Consider the following 11,073-nt stretch of genomic DNA (forward strand, 5'->3'; position numbering starts at 1 on the left):
AATCATGATCATTGTCAGCTGTATGTAGTTATGTCTGTCAATGTAGAATAATCTGGGCATCATCTTCAGTATACCACCACCACAACTGCTGGGCAACTGCAACCAAACTTCATTTGTTCATTTAAGCATCCATCATTTCTGTTTCAAACAGATGAATGTGGCAGTTTAGGCATCTGTAGTCATTTCTGCTCTGGTTGTTGGCAGTTTTCATGGCCTCACCACATGTTCTTGGTCTAAATAACGATGGTACACTGCATCACAGCTGCTCAGAACGTGGCAGCTATCCGGCGCGGTGCTGTGTGTGGGAGTTGTTGAGCAGCAGACTTCTGTCTGGGAATCACAGATGTGACTGTGATAATGAAAAATGTATTGCAGCTAAAAGCCATGTCTGGGATGAGTGTTGCCAGAATGTGCCTCACACTTAAAACATTTAGTGTTTCTTCATTTGTAAAAAAATAAAAAATATCCAGGAATGAATACAGCGTTGACAACAAAATTAACTTGATGTGCAAATCCTGGAAATCCAAGATTTTTGTAAAGAGTTTCTGCTTCCATACATACAGCTGTTGGAGGAATTGTACAGACAGTCATTTTCCTCTGGGCCTGAGGTCTCCTGACTTCTACAGTTCTATTTTCCAAGTTGTTCCAAAAGTTTAATCTGGATTAAACCAAATCGGAATGATCTGGATTTCATATTCCCATGTTTTGCTTTACATGATTTGGAAAATGGATCTTACTTTTGAACTGGTTTTTCACTCACTGTGTTCAGATTCAAACATTTTAAGATGAAATCTGTACTACCAGCTCTAAATGCTATGATATATTCCAATGTAGGAAACTAGCTGTATGAGGAAAAACAGACAAACAGTGGGTGGTTTTATCTGAAATAACTTTGGTTGAGTTTTTCTTTGTTTAGAGACCAAGTTTTGAAAGCTCTCTTTTAGGAGACAAAGTCACACAATCATGACTTTTAATTAATATACAGCAATAACTGACAGTTAAGATTGAATATATTATTGTTATTTGGTACTGACAGCTGATTGAGGGATTATTTAATGGGGACAAATTTGTTGTTTCTATCTTTTCTGTACCGAAAGGTTTAATAGGTAGCCTGAGTATAATGTCTGCTTTACTTTTTCACTGTAAAACAAGTGCAAGTATACAACAAACTAATATATATTCAGTGCATGATCTACATGTTGTGCTATTTGAACGATTTTACATTTTTAGGTCGTATTTCTTTAAAGTTTTAAAAAAACAAACAAACAAACATGGTGAACATTATATCTGCTAAACATGTTATCTTTGCCACTGCGAGCATGTTAGCAGTACTAGCTGCTGTCCTCATAGAGCTGCTACCATAGCTTAAGTCTCGCACTGCTGTTTTCCCCTTCATCTGGTCAGAAGGGAGAAACAAATCTTTTATCGGCCTTTGGTGGTCAGTATCTAATAGTTGTTGAAAAGAAAAATGGCCTCACTGTTAATTGTTTTGTGTTGCAGAAATTTGGCCGTCGGCATTGGCATCCAGAATTTCCCAGAAGGCTTGGCAGTGAGCCTACCGCTCCGAGGTTCAGGGGTCTCAACATGGACGGCCTTTTGGTAGGGAAGGACACAAGCCTGTTTCGAAACACTGTGCCACAGAGTACAACAATTAAAGATCTCTTTGCAAAAGCTTGGCCTGAGTACCCATACAGATGTGGAAAAAAAGTTTACATACAATTTTAAAAACTATGCGCATCATGTTTTTGCCTCCTACAGCTTTTAATTTTCTATTGTAGAATCACTGAAACACGTGTCTGTCACAAGAAACAATCATGCATTTTGGTTCTTTCCTAAATTTATCATAGATCCTTTAGAAATATGACAATCTGCTGGGTCAAAAATATACATACAGCAACTTGACTTATCAGTTTGGTGATGTAGACAGTTGTGTTATTCAGATGTTCTTACAGCACGGCCTCGTAACGTCTCATGAGGGATTATGTTTATTCTGAACACTACGATGTGAAAGTCGCAGCACAGATGTGAAAAAGCAAATCAGTGACTTCAACAAGACAGAAAAGTAAGTTGCAGCCGTTTCAAACCAGCTACACATCCTGTAATAAACTGTGCAAACAACTGTAAGTACAAAGTGCATATTACAGTTGTGTGAGTGCAGTGATCAGGAAGAAACAAACTATCGCCTGCTGCTGAGAGACAGTTTGTCAGGATGGTCCGTAGTCAACCAAGAATCACCAAAAATCAAATCTGCGATGAATTAGAAGCTGCTAGAAAACAGATGTCAGTGTCCACAGTCAAGTGTGTTTCACATCACTATGGGCTGAGAGGCTCCAGTGCGAGAAAGAAGCCTTTTCTCCAACAGCAGAACCTTAAAGCACGACTGAAGTTTGCTGCTGATCACATGGACAAAAAAAGGCCTTCTGGAGTCAGATGGAACAAAAATTTAGTGGTTTGGCCACAATGACCAGAAATATGTTTGATTGAGAGAAAGTGAAACCCTTAACCCCAAGAACACCAAAAATACTGTCAAGTATGGTGGTGGCACTATCATGCTCTGGGGCTGTTTTGGTGCCAGTGGAGCTGGTGCTTTATACAAAGTAAATGGAATAAAGAAGGAGGAAGAATACCTCCACATTCTTAAGGAAAACCTCTAATCATCAGCCAGAAGATTGGTTCTTGGATGCAGGTAAAGAAATGGCTAACTTAGGCTAGAATCGAGGTTTCAGACTGGTCTCCCCACAGTCCTGACCTAAACTGAAGAAACAAATCTGTCCGAAAGCCAAACAAATTCAGTTGAACTGCACCATTTCTGTCTGGAAGAGTGGGAAAAGATACAGCCAGACACTTGACAGAAGCTTGTAGACGGCTACCAAAAGTGCTTTATTGAGGTGAAAATGGTCAAAAGATGTTTAACCAGATATTGCTGTTTGTATATGTTTGACTCAGCAGATTCTGCCATATTTCCACAAGATCTATAAAAGATTCATGAAAGAACTAAAATGCATGATTTTTGTGATAAAGATGCATGTGTTTACATTTGTAGGAGTCATTGGAAACTTAAGACTGCCATGATATCCATGGTCTTTTTAACTGTATGTAAACTTTTTTTCACAATTACACAATACCTTTACATTTTTAATCTGTAACCTGACCGTTGGAGCTCTTCCCTCAGGTACGGTCAGCTGAGCGGCATGGTGGAACCTATCGCTGGGTTGCTTGGTGCCATTGCTGTTGTTCTGGCAGAACCCTTGTTGCCGTACGCACTGGCTTTTGCTGCTGGGGCGATGGTCTACGTGGTGGTGGACGACATCATACCTGAGGCTCAAGTCAGGTGAGAAGGAAAAGGAGGGAAGAAGGTGGACGGTATTTTTCTGAGTGAATAACAAAATGAGTGTCCCTCTAACCTCCTGTTTCTTGGTGCCACCAGTGGAAACGGGAAGCTAGCTTCCTGGACCTCCATCCTGGGCTTCGTAGTGATGATGTCACTAGACGTGGGGCTGGGCTGACGTCACCATGACGACCAGGGAAGACCCTCAGTGGCCATGATGTCATCACAGTAATGCGGACCTCAGTTTTAAACAAGGGACCAAATGAAGTGTTTCTTTTGAAACGCTGTTTATCCATTTAGTTTTAATTGTTTCTACTTGAACTTCATCAGTGATATCACAGAGCTGTTTTATAAACCGAGTTGTAAGGATGATTGTACTTGAACATTTATCTTTAATGTGTAATTTACATGCTAGCAGTTATCGCCTAAGAGCAGCTGACGTGTTTTTCAATTGTCCAATATCTGATAGATGTTTCATGAAAATTCTTCTGATTCCACAGCTGGTGAATGTTATTTGAGACGTTGCAGCTTTTTTGGTTCTTTATCAAAAACGTTATTTTAAGCAAACTTAATTTCTGTTATGAAGTTAATGTGTTTTACTTTTTCCAGTTTCCTCATCATGGCAGTTCTTTGGTGCATTTTCTTTGTTCGACTGTCACCATCAAAATGAATGGAACGACAAATGGGTTCGAAAACTTTAATTATCTTTTTATTATTATTTCTTTTTAAAAATTGAGAACAGAACTTATTTCGCTTCAGAATTATATTTTAAACGACAAAAAAATATTAATATTGAAATTTTCTATTTGTGTGTTTTGCACTTGTATTTGCACTGTGGTGCCCAGAGGAGTCTAAAGCAAGCCATGGACTCAGTCACACAACTACACTAGGCCTTTGTATTATATAGCACATTAATACCATGCAATAATTTCTTAAAAGGGGAAATTAGCTATAGAAACCAAAACCATTCTTTGTACCCGGCTGTAAACATGTTTATTTCTGCTGTAAAGTTGGACATTTTACCATGGGGCTCTGTTGGGATTTAATCGCTTTTGAAACCATCCTCTAGCGGCCAATCGAGGAACTGCAATTTTTTTCGCTGTGGAGGTTGCTGCTTGTTGTATGGCCTATAATCTATGGCTCTTATTTATAAGTAATGTTCACATTCATCTCAAAATCCTCCAAGAAAAGTGTGTCCAAAAAACCTCTTCTATGTGTTAATGGTACAGGTCAACCTCAAGTGCAAAACACACAAATGTAAAATTAGAAAATTTAAGGGGTTTTTCAATGTTTTTGTGTTGAAACATCAAACTCTGAAACAACTACCAAAAATGACCAATAAAGATTAGGGTTTAAGAAAAGTGATCGAAAACAATGGTGATGAAAGTTTAAAACCCATTTTTCATGTGATTCATTTTGATGTGCAGCTTGGAGTGAATTGAACAAAGGACTGCTGCGATTTAAACAGACCTGCATGAAGGCTGGTGTGTGTTTTGGTAATTAATGGGACTGACTAGTGATTACATTTTGCTCACTTCATTCCTACTTCTGCTGGCTATCAGTGCAAAACAGCAAGGTACAGTTTGACTATAATGTGACTTTCTGACGCTGCGTGATCTTCATTGGATCGTTTTTTTTGTTTGTTTGTTTCAGCATCACAAACCTTTATGAGCATCGCTTTCAGTAATTTGTTGACTTCTGCAGATATCCTATATCTTCTTCTGTAACAAACTGAAGAGAAAAAAAAACAACTCTGCAATTCCGTCTGCTTCCAAATGTAGTGCCTTCTTCTTCTCGGGCACAGTCTCTTGCCATGTACAGGTCAGTCTGAGGAATCACGTGTTGTTGTCCATGTGGGGTTATTTAAATCGGTTTAACCAGATAACACTGAATTACACGTGGAATATTTATATAATTAAACGACTAAATGATTCGCAGTTTGCTTCAAGCTCTGATTTTTCTCAGTGTGTTTTCTAGAGCAATTGAACTTTCCCCCTGCAGATGACATCAACAGATCCTGTAAAAATCTAAGCTAACCCGGAACATGTGATGTAACAGTATTGACTTTACTTCAATGGTGACTTCCTGTCTCGACCTTCAGCACTATTCCATTTGTAGTTTTATAGTCTGTCTTGATGACTGTTGGAGGGAATGCCATGACATCTGATACAGACCTTCATGTTCCAACTTGGGCTTGTACCACAAAGCAAGTTCAACTAAGCCAGGATATCTTCTCGTTATCCGGCTTTGTTGCGTCTAACAATTGCAGTCTCACGAAACTGGTTATCAAAACATTAAAGGTGTCCAAGTGTATTTCATGTAAAAGCAGCGGTGTTGGCAGAACATGACCGATTGTCATCTGCTGCTTAGATGTGTCCTATTCTTAAGTCTTGCAAAATCATTTCAGCTGCATCCCTGCCAGTCTAAGTGCGCGTGGAAGCATGTACAAAACCAAATTTAAAGACATAAATCAAACCGGTAAGTACACTTAAACCTTATCAGGCCAATAAACACAAGGCTTTAGTGTCTTATTAGTCTCTATTTTAAGATTATAAAGCGATACAAAGATGTATAAAACAATAAAATGGCTTTGAAGATGCCTTCAGGGATTAAAAACTAAAGCAAGAGACTAGAGTTCCCTCCACTGATATCTCTCATATCTGTGCTTATCAGTGAATTAAAGGGTTTAGAAAGACTTAAAACCTCTTGCCTTCCTGCCTGAGACTGCTTCCTGGTCCAGGCCTTGAGATGGTGAATGAGAATTGCTCTGAGAATTTTGACCAAAATTGCACTCCAAGTGGTTTTACACACACTGGTCTCTGACCTTTTGGAAGTATAAAAGGGTTAACACTTTTCTGTTTCATAGGAGCTCCTCTGATATAAGTAACTAACTCGTGATGAACATGTGACAAGGTACAGAACCTCCAAGAAAGCTCTTTCTTCAGAGGCCCTCCAGCAGCTAGAGGGTAAGCTCTAATAATACCACAAAAGACAAGCTACTCGTTCATACATTTAATCTTTTGACTGAAGAATCAGCCTCAACAGAACAGCACATGGTCAGACAGAAGCCAATTAAAAAACAAAAAACAAAGACAAAGGTGACAAACCCACAGTCTGCAAATAAACCAAACACTCCAGCTGAAATAAAAATGTCATAAAATAATTTGCTTATCTACAAAACAGTGACGGGGAGTGGTTTGTATTGCAAGAAGTTAATGAGACTTGTTGGCATTTCCAGCTGCTCGATACAGTGGATCTTGTCGATCTTTCTGAGGTATCGTCGCACAGCAAGTCGGCACTGTGAAGTCAAGGCTTTTGGATTTCCTGGAGACGACAGGAAAAAAATAAAGGGTTATTTCATTTCAGCACATTTCTTTAATATGGTCTGACTGTGGCCCTAACACTTGGCATGTCTTTGTGTACCGACTGTGCTACTGTTCAGGTCAGTTATTGTTATGACTTCTTAGGAGGTGCAAATGTCACGAGAATATGCCCATAAAAAAAGTATTACACATGGCGGTTATTTCCTTGGAAGTAGCCTCGTCGTGCAGCGATGCACCGCTCCCAGTGCTCCTGCCACATCCGGAACACTGGAAGCCCCGGTATGTTGGTGTATCTAGCATCGTCTGTGACACTTGGTGAATCTCTTTAGTTGTGTCAAAACAGCGTCCTTTCAACTTGAATTTAATTTTGGGCAAGACCAAGAAGTTACAGCTGGAAAGCAGGGCAGGTGGGAAGCAGTGTTAATGAGTGTGGGTTGGGATGAGGGCATGAGCCTCAGTTCAGGTGGTTTGGGGCCCAATGTTCTCCCACAAATGTGCGCCTGCAAGGGGTTAGAACGGGATTCCCAGGAAAGGTTTTACAACTAGAATACTACTTCAAGGAGATCACATTTAAATCAGGCATTGTTTTTGCTTTCATAGGCACAATCTCAGAACATTTTGAGAAAAAGTACAGTAAAGCTGTGTTCTCTGTTAGTGATTGGAATAAAAAGAAGTGGGATGTTGTCAGTCATGTACAGCAGAAGTAAAGCAAATGAATGAAGGAGAATGCTTCTTCAGTGGCTACTTCTATCAATGATATGGAGGAAAAACATTATTACTGTGTCTTGCAGCTCTAATTTCACGTTCTAGCACAGATTGTGAAGATATATGTTTAACACTGATCCAGCTGGACCTTCACGAAATGGAAAGTGATGCCTGGCAAGTCAAGTATGCAAATGCTCAGTTTCTGGGTGTTACATTTCTGAATATTTTCTAAAATGAGTCAATTCCAGTCATCAATAAACTCCCACTGTGTCCTAGTTTACAGGAGTACCTTATGAATAAATGGGCAACACATTATTTATAATATACAAAACATTTAAAAATAATTTAGTAGAAAGTTTCCCAGGACTACACAGTAATCTGGGAAGTCTTTCAGGCAAATGTTTGACCTGCTGTGCACAAACTAAATCATCCTCGAGGTTACACTAGCAATTCATCTGAGATTTATTACATAGCATTATTATTATTATTATTTCTTAATAATTCAACCTGCTCAAAATGAAATGTTATTTTCCACCATCCTGTTAGAAATCCATCATATTACAGGAACAACCGCTGACCACTTTCTTTACCTCTTTCCCGCAGAAGCAGCTCCACAGCCTCGTTCTGCTTCGTGGACTTCTCGATGATCAGCGTAGGGAGGTAGACGTTTGCACCAAAGTCGATCAGAAGCTGGATGTACTCCACGCCGCAGCCGTGCATCAGGCACATCTCCAGCACAGTTTTGGGCTGCTTGATAGACGTGAGCAGCTTTGCATCCACGCAGTTGTAATCCGGATCCGCCCCGTAGAGGAGCAGCAGTTTGAAACACTCCATGTGTCCGTACACAGCAGCCAGGTACAGCGGCCCGCTGGACACTCTGGCGCTGGAGGTCCACAGTAAGACTTTGGAGCGCGAGTTCACCTCGGCGCCGTGTTTGAGCAGCTGCTTCAGTATCTCCACGTCTCCCTCCCGCGCGGCGGTGAGGACTGGGGAGCCGTTGTTGGATGAGCTGCCGTTGGGGTTGGCGCCGGCTCTGAGGAGAGTTAAGACACAGTCCAGGTATTTCCCGCGAACGGCTGCGAAAAGAGGCGTCTGGGCCTTGACGTCCACACAGTCCACGAGGGCTCCGTGGGCTAGCAGCACCTGCAGGCAGCTGAGGTGGCCTTTAGACACGGCGGCATGCAGAGGTGTGCCTGCGATGCCCCAGCCACCTCTGCAGTTGATGACCTTCTTGTAGATTTCTTGGCAGAGCATCTCATCAAGGAGTCTGTCATTGTTTTGTAACACTGCCTGTCTGAGCTGGGAAATTTCACAACTGCTTTCTTCTTCCTCAGAAGTCCTTAACTGGAGCATAGAACCTGCTGGAAAATAGAAATAAGACACAGTTTAGCCCAAGAATATTCATAAAAATGCCAACATTTTTATGTGAGCAAAAGTTTGCTCTGGCTGGAAATGCATTACATTTTTAAAGAATTGTATTTTTACTAAAAATACCATGTCAAGACTTATATTTGTACGCTTTTAACAATCAGTGACAAAACCTTTACTTGCCCTCATACCTATCAAAAGTTTCTTCACTTCCCTCTACAGATTCTCAGTGGATTCTGGTCTAGACTCCAAAAAGCTGATCTTGTTTTCTGCTACTCATTTCTTGAACATGGCTATACATAACTGAAAAACATCCCCATTCGCAGTTCTTGCCCCTGGGGATGATGTTCTCGGGACTGAATATGTTTCCTTTATTCAGCTGAAGGAAATCCACATCTGTATCTTCATTTTCATCTCATCTGACCCCAGAAATAATGACCAAAAGCTTTCTTCTTTGTCCCAGCAAGCTTTTGTCAAGGCTAGATGAGATACTTTGGGCCTGTCTTGGAGAAGTGAAGTCCTCCTTGGTCAAGAAAATGGTCAAGAATAGTTAACAGACATCACATTATTATTTAGGTTGTGTGCAGCCAGAGTTTTGGCCTGAATCTAATTGAGACTCTGAAGAGGAAATTAAAAACCACAGTCACGTGGAGAGAGGAAAAATAAAAACACAAAGCACTGGTTAAAAGTCATTCCCGTCTCTACCACGGGTCCTGACCTTCTTCTGTCTCTTGTTTATGTATTTTCCAGCCAAAGGAAACCTTTTGGTCTACTAAAAAAATCACTACAAATCAAAATCTAGCCTGGGTATGAATAATTTTGGGCCTAATTATATGTACAGTAACTTCCCTGCTGCTGGTAAAAATAAAATGCAAACTTATTTAATATTGTACTTTATATGTAAGTGGATAGACTGACAATGTTCTAAGTCTGTCTCAAACCTAAACTCAGCCACTCACGTGGACACTGCAGTGGGTTGTGTTTGCTCTAACCACCCCCAGCTGTTCAAACTGGCCTTATCTGCTCTTAAATCAATTACAATCTTAGGGGACAAAAGCCACAGTCCTCGTTCTGAGTAAAACAAAAAACATTCCAGAGTTTATCTGAAGCCTAAATAAGACTTCAGAGGACAAAACATATTGATGAGATACGATTGTGATCATGTCCTGCAACTCCAAATAAGGTCAAGTATAGGCTACAGATGACGGTGCACAAAGACCTTTACACCAAACTTCAGTCAAAATATGGACAATTGTATGTTTATTAGCGAAAAGGCTTAAGTACACACAAGATTAACAACAACTTCTGCTTTCTTATGAACAATGAAAGTCATCTGGGAAATTCGGCATGCAAATAATGCAGAAGTGACCATATATTTGAATAAAACGTTCATTTCTACAATTGTTTTCCGTATTGTTCTGCACGACGCATGATGGCACAATAACACATAAATAGGTGCATTTGTTGCATTGGATAAGTGCCGAACTATGCTGTTTTTATATCTGCTGCATTTACACATAACACACGATGTAACGTCGGGGTTAATACGCGAAACAAAACAAGAACAATTGAGCCCACATTCAGCTAAAACAACATTCGGTATATCCAATGAGATATGAAACTCAAAATGTTGGGTTGCAGTAAAAAACGTTCCCTTGCTTTTAAATTAGTTGCTGCACTGAAAACCAAGCAATTCCGTGATGTTTTCTTCGGTTTACATTACCTCTGATATGTCACCATCAGCTGCCTCCTTCTTCTCCTTCTTTTTCTTCTTCTTCTTCTGCTTCCTGGTTGCGCTTCTTCTTCGTTGTTTTTGTGGAGTGTAGCTGCTGCCCCCTACTGTTCATTAACTGATAATGCAGTGACGTCTGGAGAGAGTCAGCGGACAATTTCACACTTTCACTGCGTTTCATTAAAATCTATGAATTAGATTAAATATTAAAGAGAAGAATATATTTAAAGAAGAAATATTGTAAAGTACAACTTAAAATTGTATGCAAATTATCAAAACAATAATAAAAATGTTACTATAAAAAGGATCCTTAAAGTCATTTTTTTTAAATAACAAATTAAAAATCATTGTGAAATTATTATACATTTTTAAAATCAAAGTTCTATAGTATAGGTAAATGTCCCTTTAAAATGTAAATGAGTTACACTGCAACCCTGCTACTATAAGATATATTATTTCATCATCAACATGATGTACATAGAGGTTTTCATAATATACTTTTTTGGAGTCCATTTTTATAAATTATTTAAATTAAAATCTGAATTTTCAATGCAAAATGATGATGGCATATTTTTCAGTCATTATTTACTGTCAGGTTTTTTCAACTTAATGACCAG

The 11,073-nt window shown here is 39.6% G+C and overlaps 2 protein-coding genes across 3 annotated transcripts in view; one reads left to right on the forward strand and one right to left on the reverse strand.

The window, feature by feature from the left end:
- Positions 1–5,265, forward strand: part of slc39a11 (solute carrier family 39, member 11) — a 177,168-nt gene extending 171,903 nt beyond the window's left edge. The window contains exons 7-9 of the mRNA XM_008291075.1: positions 1,501–1,599; positions 3,173–3,331; positions 3,428–5,265. Coding sequence (XP_008289297.1) covers positions 1,501–1,599; positions 3,173–3,331; positions 3,428–3,506 — 337 coding nt within the window. The 3' untranslated portion in view covers positions 3,507–5,265. The remainder of the gene's footprint in view (positions 1–1,500; positions 1,600–3,172; positions 3,332–3,427) is intronic.
- Positions 5,266–6,325: 1,060 nt separating this feature from the next.
- On the reverse strand, positions 6,326–10,511 carry LOC103364071 (ankyrin repeat and SOCS box protein 12-like). 2 transcript variants are annotated; one of them, XM_008291076.1, is made up of 3 exons: positions 10,448–10,511; positions 7,947–8,717; positions 6,326–6,652 (listed from the first exon to the last, which is right to left on the reverse strand). In XM_008291076.1, the coding sequence occupies exons 2-3, from the start codon at positions 8,707–8,709 to the stop codon at positions 6,501–6,503; spliced, it is 915 nt and encodes a 304-aa protein (XP_008289298.1). In that variant the 5' UTR covers positions 8,710–8,717; positions 10,448–10,511; the 3' UTR covers positions 6,326–6,500. The 2 variants fall into 2 exon arrangements, with proteins under 2 accessions (XP_008289298.1, XP_008289299.1); XM_008291077.1 differs by having other exon boundaries at positions 7,947–8,714; positions 10,448–10,463.
- Between the last annotated feature and the right edge of the window lie 562 nt (positions 10,512–11,073).

The sequence above is a fragment of the Stegastes partitus genome, unplaced genomic scaffold (assembly GCF_000690725.1).
Source record: "Stegastes partitus isolate 25-593 unplaced genomic scaffold, Stegastes_partitus-1.0.2 Scaffold714, whole genome shotgun sequence".
Taxonomy (NCBI): domain Eukaryota; kingdom Metazoa; phylum Chordata; class Actinopteri; family Pomacentridae; genus Stegastes; species Stegastes partitus.

Coding starts and splice junctions, on each gene's coding strand:
- LOC103364071 (XM_008291076.1), bottom strand. CDS start 8,709: ATGCTCCAGTTAAGGACTTCTGAGGAAGAAGAAAGCAGTTGTGAAATT. Junction 6,653..7,946: donor GCTGCTTCTGCGGGAAAGAG/GTAAAGAAAGTG, acceptor TGTCGTCTCCAG/GAAATCCAAAAGCCTTGACT.